At 54.7% G+C, this 18769-nt stretch overlaps 5 protein-coding genes across 5 annotated transcripts; 2 read left to right on the top strand and 3 right to left on the bottom strand.

Annotated features, from left to right (window-relative positions):
• Positions 1-51: 51 nt before the first annotated feature.
• Positions 52-1512, top strand: CCM_07798 (uncharacterized protein; the record flags this gene model as incomplete). Its single annotated transcript, XM_006672938.1, has 2 exons — positions 52-271; positions 341-1512. 2 exons carry the CDS (start codon positions 52-54, stop codon positions 1510-1512), a joined length of 1392 nt encoding a protein of 463 aa, XP_006673001.1.
• Positions 1513-1728: 216 nt separating this feature from the next.
• Positions 1729-2532, bottom strand: CCM_07799 (uncharacterized protein; the record flags this gene model as incomplete). The annotated part of the gene is made up of 1 exon (XM_006672939.1): positions 1729-2532. The coding sequence occupies one exon, from the start codon at positions 2530-2532 to the stop codon at positions 1729-1731; it is 804 nt and encodes a 267-aa protein (XP_006673002.1).
• A 471-nt stretch (positions 2533-3003) lies between these two features.
• Positions 3004-6961, bottom strand: CCM_07800 (phospholipid-translocating P-type ATPase, putative; the record flags this gene model as incomplete). Its single annotated transcript, XM_006672940.1, has 2 exons — positions 3004-3121; positions 3186-6961. 2 exons carry the CDS (start codon positions 6959-6961, stop codon positions 3004-3006), a joined length of 3894 nt encoding a protein of 1297 aa, XP_006673003.1.
• A 2135-nt stretch (positions 6962-9096) lies between these two features.
• CCM_07801 (COPII coat assembly protein sec16) lies at positions 9097-16802 on the top strand (the record flags this gene model as incomplete). Its single annotated transcript, XM_006672941.1, has 3 exons — positions 9097-9411; positions 9468-10205; positions 10947-16802. 3 exons carry the CDS (start codon positions 9097-9099, stop codon positions 16800-16802), a joined length of 6909 nt encoding a protein of 2302 aa, XP_006673004.1.
• Positions 16803-17124: 322 nt separating this feature from the next.
• On the bottom strand, positions 17125-18384 carry CCM_07802 (NUV101 protein; the record flags this gene model as incomplete). The annotated part of the gene is made up of 4 exons (XM_006672942.1): positions 17125-17139; positions 17210-18120; positions 18158-18283; positions 18342-18384. The coding sequence occupies 4 exons, from the start codon at positions 18382-18384 to the stop codon at positions 17125-17127; spliced, it is 1095 nt and encodes a 364-aa protein (XP_006673005.1).
• Between the last annotated feature and the right edge of the window lie 385 nt (positions 18385-18769).

The following is an 18769-nucleotide window of genomic DNA, read 5'->3' on the forward strand; positions in this document are numbered from 1 at the left end:
TCTACTCTCTTGAACCATATCAAAGCAGTTTGGTCCAGTACCAGTATCATCATGCTCTCCAAGGCTATTCTTCCCGTTCTCGGTGCCCTCGTCGGCACCATTGCCGCCAACCCCATCCAGCGTGCCGTCGCCGAGGCCGCCGCCAACGCACCCCAGATTGTCTTTACCCCCGCGTCTCCCCATGACGACGAGGGCAAGAAGAGCCACCTCGAGCACGACGACCTGACTCTCCTCCAAGAGGATAGCTTCTACTGGACTCATGAGGGCCAAGGTAATTTCCTCGCCACGATCCCCCCCCCCTTCTGCTATTCGGCCGTTGACTAACACGAAACTCAATCAGAGCTCCTCGCCAACATGACGGTCACGGCCAAGCCCGCCTACCGTCTTCTCAACGAGCACAACTTTGCCGACCTCGTCAGCGCCGTCGACTGCTCCCACGCCGGCCAGATCCAGGTGCAGTTCAGCGACCCCGCGACCGTCGCCGCGGCCCAGTCCGCGTGGAGCTGGGTCGGCGAGAGCGCCGCGCACACGCTCATCTACGTCGCCGACGCGCCGGGCTGCGGCGGCCCGTACGGCCGGCAGCCGTACCACGTCGGCGGCGTCACGTACGACGCGGCCGGCGGCACGGCGCGCTTTGCGGTGCACGGCGCGGGCCGGTGGGCCGACTTTGTGGAAGACGCCACGGTCAACATTGGCGGCGCCGTCTCGCCGCACAAGCTCAGCCGGCGGCTCAGCTACTCCAAAAAGGCCAAGATCAGCCTCGAGCACGTCTTCAGCAAGCACTTTTACGACGCCGACATTGGCCCCGCGCACCTCTCCGTCGACTGCTCCGACTGCGGCAGCCACGGCAGCCTGGAGACGGACATTTCCGTCTCGACAAAGGACGGCTTCTCGGCGTCGGCTGTCACGGCCGACGGCGTCAACGTGCGCCTCGCCGTCGCCGTCACCGCCTCGGCGGCCATTTCCACCTCGCACCTGTCGCAGAGCATCGAGGTGGCGCGGTTCCCGCTCGCCGAGTTCAAGATTGCCGACGTCGTCACCATCACGCCCGAGATTACGCTGCAGATTGTCATTGCCGTGTCGGATATCAGCGGCAGCATCACGAGCGTCGTCGGCGCCGAGCTCGACTTTGCCGACGGCCAGTCGATTGCGATTGGCAAGGGCGCCACGGGCCTCGATGCCCAGTTTAAGCGCATCGGACCGACCATCTCGGGCAAGGTCGACGCCACGTCGCGCATCAACCCGCTGCTGACGCTTGATCTCTCCGGCAAGATTCTTGGAAAGCACGTCACGGGCGGTCTGGGTCTCGCTGCGCCGTACCTGGCCTTTGCGATTGGGGCTGACGTGCATGAGCCCAGCGCCTGCTCCAACACCAACTCTGTGCACTTTTCCGTCGACGTTGGTGTTGAGCTTGATTCGTTCTATGGATTCGGCAAGCCTGGTGATGAGCCTCACAAGAAGGCCATCTACCAGAAGGATCATCCGCTCCTCAAGGAGTGTATCGCTTGGTAGACGGCTTCGACGGACTGATGTAAGGGACATGAAGTGAAGATTTTTGTTTATACAGCGTTTAAAAAGACGAGAAAATATCATTCCAAAGATCCCGCATCATATTACTTACCTGAAGCCTTTACGAGATGCTAGTCCCCATTTAAGCGTCTTTGGAGATGAGAGTGTGTGATAAAATGTAATCAAGTGCCGTCTTCTAGCTGCGTGCCCTACACTGCACTATTTGCCCGCGTCCGACTCATTAAACTTCTCTATTATCTCATGCACAACAGAAGCCACCTCCTGAGGGCGCGAGAAAAACGGGCTGTGACCCGAACCTCGAAGCTCACGAACCAGCCACTCCCCCTCACCACCCGCCCCGTCAATCATGTCCTTTTGCTGCTCAAACGGGATAGCCTTGTCCTCAGTGCATGTGATGTAGCCCAGCTTATGCCGATAGTAGTCTGCGTCTTCCTGCCACGCCTGCGGCGGCACAATGCCCTTGTTGGCCGCCATGCTCTGCGGTCGAAGCTGCGGCAGGGCCCAGTCCACGCAGTCCTGCGCCACGTCGGGCGAGAAGAACATGACCCGCGGATCCTTGGGCACAAACAGGCCTTCTGACGGGGCGTCCCACGTAATATGCGGCAGGCCGCCCGTGGCCTCGATCAAGGCGCCCTGGTCCATGCCGCCGGGCAGGACGAATGCGCAGAGGCAGACGAGGCCGACCACGCCGCCGGGCAGGTTGCCGGCCGCGCGCTCCCGCGTGGAGAGGCCGGCAATGGCGGCGCTACCAATAGGGCCCCCGTACGAATGCGCGAGCACGACGACGCGCGTGCCGGCCGCCACGAGCGTCGCTAGATGGGCGCGGACCGCGTCGGCGTCGTCAAACTGCGTCTTGCCCGCCACGCCCTGCGCGGACGGCAGATGGACTGTGGCCACGTCGTAGCCGAGCTTTTGCAGCTCGGGAATCTGGTCTCGCCAGCACCACGGCCCGTGCCACGCGCCGTGCACGAGGAGTATGGTGATGGGGGCTTGGGCGGACATGATGATCGGATCGGGTTGCGAGTGTGGAAAGAGGCCGACTGGGCCACTCGCTTGCGCGCGCTTTTTATGCATCATCGGCGACTTCCTGATGAAGACATGCACGTGACGCCAAGGTGATATAGGGCGAAAGCATCAGGAAGATTTATTGAAAATACGTGGCGGAATACGAGATGGTTGAAATAGTCCGACTGCATGAGGGTGTCCCCGTGTGTGTGGTAGTGCATAGGTACGCCCTTCGCTTGTACTTCTATATGCACTGCATTTCTTCAATGCAGCAACTCCTCCAAAGATCAGTATCCAATACATGGAAAGGGAGATAATCATACGTGTACATTAGTGGAACCGGCGCACCAGCAATCTCCTTCAAAACAAAACGCTTGCAATGTAGAAAATGGGCAGGATACAAGCATGGATAAATGAACACAAGTCTGCCATCATCATACACCATGCGATCTAAATACACTCCCCAGTCTACCGATTTTGCACCTTTCTGTACGACGGCGGTTTCATCCTTCTCCTAATAAGCTTCGCCGCATACGGTGGCACAAGTGAGATGGACAGGATGGCGAGCACGCGCCAAACAAATCCCCTGCGCAACATGTCAGCAACGAATGATTATAGAACAGTCAAAGAAAGGGATGGGTTTAACATACCAGGTAATAATAAACTCCAAGTCAAAGTATCCGCCAAGAAAAGGCATGGATCCAAGATACATGAGAAACGTGCCCAGGATGCTGACAATCATAATGGGATGCCAGGTGGTGATTTCAATTGCCACCATGAGAAGCTCATTGAGAATTAGCACTGTGTAGCTGACGGCCGTCATTTTCTTGTTTTCGACACCGGTGAGAATCTGCGACAGACCCTGAATCATGCCACCTTGGTAGATGGAGACAAAGACCCAGACGAAAAATGTGCGGTACGAGAGCGATCGACCAGTCGTCAGCTCCTTGTACAGCTCGGGATACAGGTTGGCCAGGTTTTCATCCACGTCCTTGTCCAAGACCAGCGATAGGACAGGAGCCGCCGTGTAGACAGTCGCGTACCCCACCATGAGCCAGTCAATATAGAGACCTTCGGGCTCAAACTTGAGGGCGATGCTGTACATGGTCTGGCAGACGGCAATGATGAGACCACGGTGAATGACAAACTGGGCGAGCTTGGCACTGCGCTTGTAGCTGTTGCGGCCGTGCCAGACAAGCAGCTTGACCAAGTGACAGAACTGCTCGATGGAAAAGTCGGCCGCTAAACTGGCCTGTCGGCCTTCCTTGCCGACGATACCAACACCGACGTCGGCCGCTTGAATCATGGACACATCATTGCCACCATCGCCGATGCAGCAGACACGCTTTTTGGTGTATTCCTTGATCAGAGTGGCAATCTCAGCCTTCTGGGTCGGGCTGCATCGGCATGCCACGACAGTCGGGAGACGGACGGCCACAGAGATGAACTCGATGCGGAAGTGGGTGAGCAAGAGCGCGAGACTCTCGCCGTCAATCAAAAGGCAGGCGTCAGTCTTGTTGCGCAAGAAGTCGAGGTGCTCTTGCGCGTTGTCCTTGCGCCTCAATCTGGTGACGGTATAAATGTACTGGCCGCGTGCCACTAGCTTTGAGCTGACCGCCACGCAGCGCGCAGTTTCCACCTTGTCACCGGTGAGCATCCAGATTTTAATGCCGGCGTTGCGGAGAAGCTCAAGAGAGGGCTTGATGTCGCGCTGCAGCTTATCCTCGACACCAGTCACGCCAAGAAGCTCGAGGTCACTTTCCAAGTACTGCGCAACGACCGTTTGCATGCCCACATCACGGTTATTGATGGCCAACGACGCCTCATGATATCGGGAGGAGAATTCCTGGTATTGTTTGTTCGACAGTCTCTTTCTGCCCACAACCAGTGTTCGCAGACCCTCTCGTGCCATGTTAGCTGTCTCCTCATCAAGCCAGTCATTCGCCACCACGATGGAGCTCATGACGGTGTCTGCACCCTTTTGGTAGAACCAAATATCGCCATTACTGAGGTCGCGATTCGGGTTGTGGAGGTCATCCTGGAAGTGAACAATGATTCCCATCCGCTTTCCTTCCGAAGTAAAAGGAAACACATCCAGAATGCTAACACGCACGACAGGACGACCCGTTGTGGTCGCAGCGAGAGTCATACTTCTTCGGTCACGAGAAGCAAGCTTCAATCCAACAGACTCGGCCCACTTCACAATGGCAATCTCGTCCGGAGAAGAAGCCTGGTATGATGTGACTTCCTTGCCATCTTCTTCGTCTGTGGTGGGCGTGACATTGTGGCACAGCGCCAGCGCCAAGACAACATCGCGGACTCTGGTACCAATCTCTCTCCTTGTTCGGGTGGCGCCGACAGCGACAGTGTTGACGTACGTGGACGATGGAGTAATCAGCATGGTTTGTGTGGCAGGGTCTGTCGTAGGCTGGATATAAAAACCCTGGCGAACGTAAGAGTTGACTTCATCCATCGCTTCATTGGCGTAAGACACTGTTCCAATGTGGATCTTTTTCATTTCCATGTCATTCTGTGTCAAAGTTCCCGTCTTATCACTTAGAAGATATTCAATGCGACCAAGATCTTCCGGAATGGTGCTCGTACGGACAACAGCGCCTGGAATACCGGGGTCCCTCTGAATGAAGCGGCCGTAAGCAGTCTTTCCCATATCGAGGTTGACACGCAAGCTAATTGGTACAATAGTCGAGAAAAGTACCAGAAAGCGCATAACTTGGATGTACCATGGCTTTCCAGGCCTGTTCTCGAAGCCCTCCAGTGCGACAAGCACGATGGAAAGGGCAAGAGTCAACGCACAGAGGATCTTAGTCAGCGAGTTGATTTCGTATTCGAGAAGACCAGTCTTGGAGCGAGATGGTGAGGTAGATAGCGCGGATCGGGTATGGGGGCCGGTGTACATAATCACAGCCAGCGTGCTTCCTTGGGAGGCAATTACTGTATTCGCCCATGCTGTGTTATCAATGGATAGGGGAGCCGTCGTAACAGATGCATCTTCCTGGTTGAGAGACGCCTGCTGCTGAGCAGCCTCTTCGCGAGACGGCAGCAGTTCAACAGTTCCCAGGAACTCGTTGACCTTTTTATCAGGCTTTCCGCCATTGACTCTCAGACGGACCAACTCCTCGGGTGGAATATTTTGCGTGAGCGGGGACGCAAGTCGAAGCTTCCAGTCAGTCTCACCGTCTAGCTGATCTGTTCTAATAAATGTTTCGCCACCAGTGGCATTGGTTGCTGCCGAGTCCCGTCTCTCTGCCGCTGGCTGCTTGCCCTTCGAGCTCGACTCAGTTTCGTCATCCAACGAGACCAAATCGTCTAGGTCTGGTTGTTGCTCAGGATCGCTGGTATCAAAGGTCTCGCTGTTTGAACATTGCAAGATCACAACGTCTGCCGGCACACGTTGTCCCTTGGTCAAACGAAGAACGTCGCCGACAGCGAGATCCTTGGATTTTCGATTCACTTCAATTACCACCGAGGAAGGTTTTCTAGGTTCTGATTCGGGGTCTTCCTGTATATCCGACAATCCAGCCCTTTCTATTCTTTCGCTACGGCCTTTTTTCGGCCCTCGTTTCATTGTTTCGGACTTGAGAGGTTTTTTAGGCCGCGGACCGGGATCCGGCGAAGGGTCCGCAAATTTAAGAATAGTGTATTGCTCCGAGTTGGCTTCGTTGTCGCGTCGGCGTCGATCGATATCGTCCCAGGCTTCCTTTCCCATGGTGATGCAGAGCACAAAGGCCAACGGCGCGACATAAGTAGAAAGATAGCCGATTCGCAGGGGGGGGATGATCTGCGACAGGGCGACGAGGAGGAAGTACATGTTGAAGAAGAAAGAGAATTCGTTATATAATGTGACGGGAAGAAACGACCAAGCGGTATACTTGGCATTTGAAACCATGTTTGTGGGATATCGCACCGGTTGCACGGATCCGACTGTGACAATTCGTGACGACGAGGGGTCATCTTCCTCCGGGAGCTCGTCGTCGTCAGGACCCCTCTTGGTCCCGGACATGAAGCTAGGCACCCTGAGGACAGAGCTTAGCGACAGTCTGCGCCCGAGGTTGTCCCTGGAGCGGCTGCCGAGAAGAGGCGCGCCATCCTCGCCGCCGTGAGCATCGTCTTGATCGCCCAGGAGGCGCTGTGAATCGTCGCCCTCGTCGGCGGCATCGCGATTGTGACCAAGCTCCCCGTAGGCGCGATGTCGCTTGCCCGCTCTGCGCAGCCCGCCCATACGCAGGTTGCGGAGGGCGATCCTCGACGGCTTTTGCGACGGGTCGGCCGGCTCGGGCTTGGAGCCTCGGGTGGGCGCTGTGGAGATGGGGTCAAGCTCTTGGAGGTCGAGGTCGAGGTCCGAGTCGGAGTCGTGCGTGGGAGAGTCGGGCGGCTCGGTATGACGGTACGAGGGTGAGGAAGGCATGCCGCCGGAAAGTGTGAGCCAGGAAGTTGTGTCGTGGCTAAATCAGTTCTAGATGGCGCTATAGAGCCGGCTGATCATGGCTAGCTCGAACGTGGCCACACGGTAGTTCAAGTCAACGGGCCCCAGCAGCAGCCGCGTAGGTGCATTATAAGACGTGTAAGTTTAACTGGTCAGAGAAAATCGAGGGAGTTTTGGCGCCGGAAGAGTTGGTATGTAAAAGGCGAGATGAAGGTCCAAGCAGCTCTAGGCTATCAAGTTTCAAAGCGGCCAAGTCGCCAAAAGCTACGTCAGCCTCAACAGGGGGCGGGTACAGAGGGTACACAGTACTCGACGCACGCGTCCAGGCCATGGCGCAGGCACAGGTGGCGCAGCACGAAACAGTACGTGGCGCAGAATGTGGCGCGGGCATGGCCCAACAGCGTGAGAGAGTAAGTTCGATCTCATGTCTATTGTATATATTCTTATTTTTATTCTATCTTTCATTCCTCTACTCTTACTTTTTCATGTTGCAACGTATGACGTATGGTTCCTATTTGGGCTATTTGCCAGTAGAATACATACAATGCCGCGCGCATAACACTAGTTACAGATAGTCAATCAATATCTACGCGGTTTCTAGTTACATGTGCCATTATGGAAGAGGACACGCTTTTCGCCGACTAATTACGATGAACTTGAGAAGGATTACCTCAGCTAGCATTGTTGATGCTCACGCAGTCTCAAAAAGTCGAGAAATCCCGTGCTAATGCATCATATTTCAGCGCCGGAGAGGGTGGCAGACACTCTCGATATTTCACACAAGTTATGAGTGTGCATATCCTCACCACCTTCCGACAGCCTCATTATGATTCATTAACAATCAGATTTACAAACAGCGTTGTAGCTCTACCCGCTGGGGCCGATTACCCTTAGTTATTCGGATCTAGTTCCCAGATCTCCATTATGGAGTACACGCCCGAAACTCCATTGCACGTATAAAAAAACTTCATTGCACCTGGATAGGTTGTCAGTTTACGTGGTATGTATTTTTCCCTAGACTGGTCTTGGTTTTGTAGGTGTGTCGGTGTATCGGCGTATTGTTTAGCTGCACCAAGACGATGATTAGACGACACAAAACGTCAACTTCTAATGACATTCCCGCCGTCCAACCAGGCTCTCCTTGTGGGCATTCTTATCAGCACAAGGAAGAATAAATAAAATTAAGGGTGAGCAAAAAACTAATAATTGCACTAATCACGTTTCGGGTGCGCACCGTCTGATTCATGTACATGGTCTGCCTTTCGCGAGCCGCCTGGCTATGACAAGGCGGGTGTAATTCTACTCCCGGCCGAGACTGTCACGGAGATACGTCCCCCGGCATCGGGCACAAAGAGGCTCTAAAAAGCGACCGCAAAAACTCAAAAAAAAAATGCAAGAATTGAACGGACAATCCCGAGCTGACCACGGAAGTTTTGCGGCGAGTATATTTCATGCCGCCGGCGTCGGAAAGGACAATGAGTGCGTCTGCAATGGCTACCGGACGGAACTCTATGATGCAACCGCAGTCCCAAATTGGCCAACTCAAGACAAGAAATCTCGCCCAGGGGAATTCCAAATCAAGACTCGCCCATTTCCGTGGCCATCTGTTGCCACGGTGTCCCGGCGCTGCAGTCTTCCGTTCGAGCCGCTTAGCTGGCGACGCCCCCACAACTTTAAATGACTGAAAACAGCTTAGGTGTGATGAATGCAGTATATTTCAATCATCGGACGAATCGTCCGTCCCAGATCATGGTGTTATTTGTGCCTTTCCCAGGTATGGCATTGCAGCGCTAGCCTTGTCTAGGTAGAACGATCTAACCTAGATCGCCAACGAGACTAATCACTGTCCCATGGAGCACGTCATAGCCATGTCACTGCCGTTAGACAAATAAAACAATCGAATCCTCGAAAGAATTCTAATCCGCTACCTAATTCGGGGTGGGGAGGTGGCAATGATGGAAACATTGCGGTGCAGATGTCATACTCCGGAAGAGCTGGATGGAGTGCTCGAGTTATTAGTGGTTACCTTTAGATATATAAATGCGGCAGCGTAGCTCGCACACGTCTTCGAATTGAATAACACTTTTTTATACCAATTCACCTACATGATACTTGCGATGAAATCTTTGAGTCTTCTTGGTCTCGTTGGTCTTGTGACCGCCGCTGCCGTGCCTAGCAACGACGGCTTTCCCATGCCAAGCAAAGACCAACAAGTTGCCCTGGAGAAGCAAGCCGGCGGTAAACTTCCCAATGTGGCATTGCCTAAAGAGCTCGGACCGGGGAGCACGACCGCGTTCCAGCTCATTACTTTCAACGAATTGTTCGAGACAGCCTACTTTGACTCCCTCCTCCAGAACATCACGAGCGGAGTGCAAGGCTACGAAGCCGAGAACAAGGAAGAGTTGATCAAGATTTTCTCTACCGTGCGAGCTGTTTGTGGCCCATATTCTTGATCATTCAAAACCGGATACTCACCCATCTTATGTAGCAAGAGGAAATACATGTCCTCGCAGCCCAGGCGGCCCTTATGGCGGCCAACACCTCCTTTGTTCCGTCGGCTTGCAAGTACATGTTCCCGACCACCAATTTGACACAAGCCGTCAATCTTGCGGAGACGTTTACAGCTGTTGTTCTCGGTGCGCTCCAGGGCGCGAATGTTTTATTCGCTCAAGAGAATGTCACCATCCCCATTCAACTCATCTCGTCCGTCATTGGTCAGGAAGGCGAGCAGAACGGTTACTATCGCACGGTCCTAAAAGAAGTGCCCTCAGAGTCACCATTCTTGACGGCAGTGCCGGCCGCCTTTGCATTTTCCGCCCTGCAAATGTTCGTCGTGCCCGGGTCGTGCCCGTACCCGCTCGCCAACATTGGCTTGCCCATCTTTCCACCGATGATGGTCAATGGCGAGGCAGTAGCCGCGCTGGAGCCCAAGGATCAAATGCTTTCCTTTTCGGCCGATTTGAGCATGTCTGAGCAGGCTATGAAGTATGCCGGAGGTAATGGCACTGATCTTTTTCTGACTTACACCACTGGTCAGTCAAAGCCCTTCTCGATGGAGATTAGCAACGTCAAGTGGGATGGTGGCAAGATCAGCTTTGATGCAGCTTTCCCATTTTCCGAAAATGTCATGGGTGGTTTCAGCCATGCTGCTTTGACCACCGGGAACGTTTTCGAGTCAGCGAATGATCTTACTCATTGCACACTTGCTGGACCTGGTATCATCCAGGTGCGGGATAGTACTATGTCGGCGAAGACAGCTCAATCCTGTTAGTTACACACTGCTAGACACGACGACTATGATTATATACATTTCCTAGACACTCTAGAGTAGTACAAATACTATCTGGTTTTAAAGGCCAAGAAAACGGTCCTCTCGAAAATCGACAGAATGCCTGCAGGGTAGGCTACTTACTCCGATGGCGAGGATACGGGCTAGCAGTCATAAAATGTGGCTCCGGTCCGGTCCCGCCAGGTGTTACATGCTATGCGACAAGGGCGAACCACACCTATCATAGCGACTAGGTGCCGCCTACTAGTGGTCTAGTGGACTGTCTGGTGGTACCAAGTACAAGCCAGTTCTCCTTTCTCCATCTTGCCAACTTGCATCTACGATCCTGCGCCTCTCAGCCAGCGACGCTTTCTTCTTTCTTATTTTGCATCGTCTCGCGGGGATCACTTCTTCAACCAAAATTAGTCTTGTTTTAATTATTTCCAAGTACGAACCCTGTCTCACTTGCGCTCAGGCACCATTTTCTCACGCTTGGCTGGTGACTTTCGAGTGGCAACCCGCTCCTCGAATTGCGCCTTGACGACCTGACGCGACTACCTAGGTAGCTAACAACTGGCCTTTTAGTATACCCCATGCATTTCTGAGCACCTCCCTCGTTTACGAGTGACGAGAAAAATGTCTGAAGGAGGTCCGGACCCATCCTGGCATCCTGCCAGAATGCCGAACTACCAGGATCAGAGCGCTCCAGTACCGTCAGACGCTCACGACACGCCCGCGAAACCCACGATACCCGAAGTGGCGCCTAGCTCGGACTTGGGGGATGGCTGGATGGCTGGGGATGGCCAAGTAGACGATGGTGATGCTTGGCTAGAGTCCGAGGGGCACCCCAGGCAGTCAATGGACGTCGAAGCGGCCCCTAAAGATCCAGTCTTGGAGCCAACTTCTCCCGCGACATTCAACTTAGCGAAAGAACCGAACCAATCACAAAACCCTGTTGAGAACGGGCTTCAGGGGAAGCCTACTGCGACCGACCCCTTCGACACGAATGAAGACGAAAACGCCGATGCTTGGTTTGTGGAAAAGGCAGCCCAAGAACCCTTACAACCCGACAACGCACCGGCTCCAGTAGCGAATGATACTGAGCTTACCAAGGCCGAATATAACGAACCTGCTGATTTGCAACCAGAGCACAAACCAGTGGCAGAGGTCGCGACAGCTTCAGAGACTAAAGAGCACCAAGCGCAAGAAGCCGAAGAACAGTCGAGGTCCGAAGCCGAGACAGCCAGAGAATCAGTGCCAGATGGACAGGATACACAGCCTTCACACCAACTCTCTCAGCATTCAAGCTCCATGTCTTTCGCCCGAACCGTCTCTCACGAAATCAGCTTCAACGACGATGACGAGAGTGATTGGACGCTGCCCCGATCCAATACCGACCAATTCAAGTTTATGGCGCCAACAGACCGAACGAATTCCTTCCCCGCTGTTCCGCCGGCACAGCCTACGCGGGACCTTTTCCCTGCGCACCCGCTACCTTCTTCTCAAGCTCTCGACGTTGTCGAAGAGGCCGAGAAGAACGCTTTTGCTCAGGATGACACGGAGGAACAAAATATGTTTTGGGAGAATGACGACCCAGAAGGCAATGCGCACGAGTCTTTCCAGACAATTGGCGGCGACATCGGGGATGCTGCTACGGAAGCCTCTCAGTCTCGTTTTGAGGAAGGCCTCCCTCTGATTCCGGCCGTCGAACAGTCGGGAAGAAATCCTTTCAACTCCTTTGAAGAAGATGACGCTGGCGATGATTTTTTTTCCAATGTCCAACATGGCAAAGCCACTGCTGAGGATTTGATGCAGCCAATTCAGCGCAAGTCTACTCTGCAGGTCATTGGAAACACCCTGGACAGAGAACCGATCACACAGCAGCCCGCATTTGATACACTGGATGAGCACGCCGACGAGGATCACTATGCCAAGGCTCTTGCAGACGCCTTCGGCTCAAAGCCCAAAGACGAAAGCCAGACTATTGCCGCCAAAGCCCCTGCTGATCTATCTGCAAAGTGGCAAGAAGCATTTGGAGCTGGGGACGACGACGATTTTCTTCTGGATGACACCGAAAACAATGGCGAGGCGTTTGACCCTGCTGGTTTCTTGGGAAGCGATGATGAAGGCTTCCTACTGGATGACGATGAGGATGCGCCGGCTGCCACCACAACAAATGCCCCAGCACCTATGCCGTATCTGCCAAGTCAGGTCCCGACACCCCCCAAACCTGTTTCCTCGCCAGCAACTTCGTACGGCTATGCCGCGCAGCCTCCGCAGCAAACACCTTACGGCGCCGCTTTTGGCTATGCCCCAGCTGCACTACCGCGGGCAGATGCTCCCAAAGCTGAGAGCTTTGCGGACAAGGCCAAGGGCGGGTACGCTTCACCGTATGATCTACCCAATGATCTCGTCACTATGAATGTTAAGCCCCGGAAGAGACCAAGCTTGCCGAGTCCTGCTCAAGAACCGACTCCTCCACCCTCATCGGCCCCGCCGCACGCAGCGAATGCGTATGCGCCGCCTCCCGGGTCTGTGTCATCGGCTCCTCCCGCTCAGGCTCCGACTTCTAGATCCGCAAGCCGACAGGGCAGCTTCTTTGAAGATCTGCCGATGACGGCAAAACCCCGCCCGGCCTCGCGCCAGAGCCTCCGCGCTGCCTCGCCTAGCAAACAGTATGGCAACCCCAGCCGGATTACCCCCGTTGTACCTCCGCCACCTGCCATGAACCAGCAGTACCAGCATCCGCCAATAGAGCGACCTGCCGCCCCTGAGAATTCTGTAGCAAACCTGGTCACACCACCAAAGGTGAACCCATATGCCACCTTGCAAGGGGGATCTGCACCACCCTCTGCGCCTGCTACCAATGCTACCAGATACTCACCTGCTCCCGCCCAGCAACACAAAGGAAGTTCAGCTCCTCCACCTGCGGCACCAAACCGCTTTTCTCCCGCACCTCCATTGCCACGCCAAAACACCTCACCGACCCATAATGCTACTGCATCCGCGTCCCAGACGTATCTTCCACACTTGCCTAGAACCTCCAGCCCGTTGGCTCAGTTCGAGATCCACCACGACAAGTCTACTACAGGTGGTGATGCTGGCCACCTTGACAGACGTGCTAGCTATGCACATGAGCCGAGGCTGAATCGCATGTCATCTCTTCCGTCAACTCGCGAAGTAGATGAAGAGGAGGAGACCCAGGCCATGACCCAGGCTGGGGCTTTCCAACAGCCACCTGCTGGTGCCCAGTACAGCCCTGCTCCTCAACAGACCCCAGGTGCACCAAATAGCCTGCTCGCATCACCGGAGAAGCGTATCACTAGCAACTACCTGCCCCAATCTGCGTTACACCAGCCTCACTTTGCTCCTCCCATGAGAGCCCAGACGCAGTCTCCTGGCGCTACTCGAAGCAGTTTCCAACAAGCCCGCCCGACTTCTGCCCATACGAATGCGGCCCCAAGCTTTGGCCAAGCTGCGCAGCCGGCAACGACAATGCCTGTACGTGGCCGCGGAGCGTCCCTTACTCTGAATCTGGTTCCTCCTACTGATGGCCGTGAGCACGACCCACTACAACGCTGGCAAGGTGTCCCCATCATCTCCTGGGGTGTTGGTGGTGCTATGGTGACTTCGTTCCCCAAGAGTACACCACGATACACCATGAACCAATCTGCGCCAACGATGTTGAGGACCCCTGGAGAGGTCAAAGTCAAGAGCATGAAGGAGATTGAGCCCCTACCCCAGCAGCTTGCCCAATTTCCAGGCCCCCTGCGAGGCAAGTCAAAGAAGAAGGACGCTTTAGCTTGGCTGTCGTCTGGAATAACTGCATTGGAACGAGAACTGCCTGACGTATCTCTGACGCCCCAGCTGTCGTTGGAAGCAAAGAGATCTATCGAGCGACTTCTATTATGGAGGATTCTCCGAGTTTTTATTGAGTTTGATGGGCATTTGGAAGGCACTCCCGCAGTTGAAAAGGCAGTCCGGGAGGTTTTATCTCCACAAGGAACTGTAGACTCCTCGCTGCCTATTGGCTCGAGCGTCGGCCAGTTGGCCGCACTCACTGGCATGAAAGCGGATGATGTTGACTCCGCCTCTGTGGAGAGCATTAAAGACAGTTTACTCAAGGGTGACCGTGAATCGGCTGTCTGGGCAGCTGTCGACAAGCGCCTCTGGGGGCATGCTATGCTCATCGCTCATACAACCTCGCCCGAGCTCTACGGCCGGGTGGCACAAGAATTCGTTCGAAAGGAAGTCAACTATCCGGGTCACAGTAACCAATCTCTCGGTGCCTTTTACAAAGTCCTCTCTGGGAACTTTGAAGATTGTGTTGATGAGTTGGTTCCTGTCCACGCTCGCGCTGGCATGCAGCTCATGTCCACCGAAGTGGGTATAGGAGCAACTCAAGATGTTCTGAGTGGTTTGGAAAATTGGCGGGAAACTGTATCTTTGGTGCTCAGCAACCGAAGTGAAAACGATGTCCGTGGCTTGAACGCGCTCGGGAAACTTCTCTCCGGTTATGGTCGGGCGGAAGCGGCTCAAATCTGTTTTATTTTCAGCAGGTCCATCTCCGTCTTTGGTGGCATTGACGACCCCAATGCCGATTTCGTCCTGGTTGGCGCAGACCATCACACTCAGTCAGACCAATTTGCCAAAGAAACGGAGGCATTGCAGCTGAGTGAGGTTTACGAGTATGGGTTGACACTGTCTGGAGCGGCCAATCTCGCTGCTGGTGCACCCCATTTGGCTGGGTACAAACTTCAGCATGCGACAGTGCTTGCCGAACATGGTTACCGTGACAAGGCCCTGCAGTATTGTGACGCTATCCTCAACTCAATGAGCGCCCAAACCCGTCGCTCGCCGTACCACCACCCTCTCCTCGAGGCCTCTGTCGACGATTTTATGAGACGTCTTAAACAGGCTCCAAAGGACGATGGAACAAGCTGGATGTCCAAGCCAAGCATGAACAAAGTTTCTGATAGTATGTGGAATAGGTTCAACAAGTTTGTCGCTGGAGACGAAGATGGCAACGGACAACCGGGTGCCGATGGCGAGCATGGCCCATTTGCTCGCATCGCATCTACTCCGAATATCAGCCGTTCACCATCTATCTCAAACTTTGAGACTTATGGAACCTCACCTAGCTACGGTGCACCGGCCCTGCCGCCACAAGCCTCAGCTGCCAACTCTCGATATGCCCCAGCCACGACCCCTGCTGCCACCATGACCCAGAACCCATATGAGTTTGTCTCACAACAGCCAGCCCCTGCGCAGCAGCAGACGAATGGTCGTTCGTCGAACGAACACACTCGTAGCCCTTACGAGCCTAGCTATCCTGGCGCTAGCGGTGTCAACACAGGATATCCTGGCTTTAACCAGAGCGCGCCCGAGTTGTTACATCCGCCTAGCCAACCCGGAGTGTCGCCATATCAGCCACATGTATCGAATATTGCCACTCAACCCTACGGTCTACAACCTTCACCTAGCATCACTGCCGATCTCAACCCGAATCCCAATTATGGCTACCAGGGATACCAACCAACTGGCGGCTATGAGCCGGCCCAGCCTGCCAAGACTGAGAATCTCAATACTAATGATACTGCCGAAGTTGGGTATCAGCCACCATCGACACAGAGTTACGAATTTGAGCCGCCGTCGATGCAGGCATACGGATACGAGCCATCTTCCACACCCTCTCAAAGCTACGAGCCGCCATCAGCCGATCCGCAAGGTCACGAAACTCCTTCCGGACAGTTCCAGGCATACGAACCATCCTCAACGCAGTCTTATGGCTATGAGCCTCCCTCGTACCAGCCTGACTTGACGTATGATGCCGAAGAAGACGTGCCCAAGCCAAAGAAGAACTTCATGGACGATGACCAGGACGAAATCCCCACCCTGAGGCCGGCAGACAGCAATACTAAGGCTGATCTGGACCGTGAAAACCAAGAAATGTTCAGGAAGGTTGCCGAGGAAGAAGCCAAGCGAGCCGCAGAAGCTGCCGCAGGCAAGAAATCCGGGGGTTGGGGCTTTGGCGGTTGGTTTGGCGCAACTAAAAAAGCAGACCTTGGAAGCGGCGAAGCGTCGCCCGCAAAGGCTATCAGGGCTAAGCTAGGAGAATCCAACAGCTTCGTGTATGATCCTGACCTGAAGCGGTGGATCAACAAGAAGGCTGGTGCTGAGCAGACAGAGGCCCCCAAAGCGTCGGCGCCTCCGCCTAGAGGTGGTGCCCCTCGCTCTGTCAGTGGTACTCCCCCGCCCAGCGGCCCGCCTGTTGGCAGCCTGCTACGATCAGCGTCAACCTCCAATCTCAAGGCAGGCACAATGCCTCCTCCCAGCGGCTTGGGGATCAGTGCGCCGCCTCCCATGATGCGCTCCGATTCCAATGCCAGCACTGGAGACGTTTTCACGCCGCCGAGCGGACCTCCTACCCGTCCAGCCACGAGCATCAGCAATGCCAGCAGCATTGATGATCTTCTCGGTGCTGTTGGACCTCGCAAGGCATCTGGGAAGAAGCCTCGCAAGACTGGCCGCTACGTGGACGTCATGGCGAAATAGAAAACAAAGTACATGGACGTTGCGGGAAACGAAGGCATGAAGCAACGAAAGGAGGGATGACGATGGAAAATTACTATTGGACTAATAATTATCAAGTAGCATGACATGAAGCTCAGGAGTCGCGGCATTTCCTAATAAGAGCTGCACTCTTTTCTGTACATTGTACGGCGTTTTACATGCTGGGGGGGGGGCAGATTTTGTCTTGTCTCGTGTGCTGTTCTTTTACTTGTGTATCATAATAGAGTGCGTTGTATTATAGAGATTTTCTACACATGTATTTCCTTCATTATTTCTGGCCGTTGCCTTGGATATGGATTATTCATTACGCGCTATATGACTGGACATAATACTGTGGCACTTTTTGTTAGTATCCTGCATTGATGTTTGCTCGTAGCTGGCCTACGTACCGTTACTACTGAGTCTTCCGCGGACGCGTCATCGTACTGCGGTACGTAGACGTACAGAATCAGCGCGTGGTCATCGGCAAAGCACGCAATGACACGACCCTCGAGCCGACCAACACTCAGGACGCGGCTCCAGTCCTTGCCGTCGACGCGGACCGTGGCCCAGCGCTCGGGCCCGTCATCGCGGAAGCGCGTGCTGGGGTGGTCCGCGAGGGGCCGGTCGAGCTGCGCGGGGTCGAGCTCCGGGTTCTCGAGACCGGACCAGACGCTCGCGATGTCGGTCGTGTCGGTGGCGATGCGCAGGCGCAAGCCGCCGTGCATGTTGGCGCTGAGCTCGAGCTTGGGCGCCTTGCCGCCGGCGGTGGTGGTGCCCGCCGAAGCGGTGGTGGTCTGGGCGAGCTTGGTGAAGCGGTCCGAGATGGCCTTGAGCTGGAGCAGGGGCGGGAGTTGGATGTGCACGTCGGGTTCGCGCACCTTGGGCTGCATAATGGTCTCGACGGTTTCGGGGTGCAGCACGCGCACGGGAATGTCCTGCGTGATGATCTTCTCGTGCTCCCGCCGCAGAGACGTCTCGAGGTGCTCGGCGTGGAAGAGATCGTCCTCGTCGGCCCCGCGCGCCGTGGCAAAGGGGTCATTGTCGTCGGTGGTGGTGGCGTGATGGCCCAGGGCGGCGGCGTTTGCGCTGGTGGCGGTGGTGGTGGTGGTGATTGTGAGGGAGAGCACGGGCAGGCCGTCCTTTTTGGTGAGCCGCAGGGACGCGGAGATGCTGTTGAGGGCCGATTTGAGGGCGCGCTGCAGCGGCTGCAGCGGAAGCTCGAGGTTGATGGTGTTGGAGGCTTCGGCGGACTGGATGTGGTAGTTTTCAAAGATGAAGTCCATGGAGAGGGAGCTGCGGGTAGTCGTGTCAGCGGGCACTGATGGATGCCATTTGGATGTAAGTCGATGTAACACTGATGGATGGGAGCACGTACGCCCAGACCTGGGATCCCATGTCGGGAATCACGGTGAAGCGTGCCGTCTCATCACTAAGACGCACCCAGGCGATTTTCTCGAGCGAAGAGAGCGCCGCGGTGAGTTCTGACGGGGGGGTATTAGCAAAGATGAACTGCTTGATGATGGCGGATAGGCTGTGTACTTGAAAATGTCTTGATATTTTTTAGTTCTGTTCGAAAGCGCATGACGAATGATTGGTGTTGTGGACATGACGTTGAATAGGCAAAGAAAAGAGGTGATGTGAGCAAGTGAATAGCGCGTGTAGATTTTGGCGGGGCAGCGCACCTCGAGAATAGAGAACAGGTCAAACGGGGACCCCTCGCCCCCTAGGCTAGGCAGCTTCTTTCCTCCTTCAATCAACTGTTATATATGATATCTCACTACATTGCGTGATAGTTATGAGTCCGGGCTGTATTTTAAATGGCTCGTTCTTGATCCTTTGAACGATCCTTCCTTCTACTGCCGCGGTGTCTTGAGAAAAAAAATACAAGTTGGACTGGTTGGTTGCTTGTGCAATTATAATTATGTACCTTGCCAGCATTTATGTATTTATTTATTCAAGTTCACTAA

The sequence above is a fragment of the Cordyceps militaris genome (assembly GCF_000225605.1).
Source record: "Cordyceps militaris CM01 unplaced genomic scaffold CCM_S00006, whole genome shotgun sequence".
Lineage (NCBI taxonomy): Eukaryota > Fungi > Ascomycota > Sordariomycetes > Hypocreales > Cordycipitaceae > Cordyceps > Cordyceps militaris.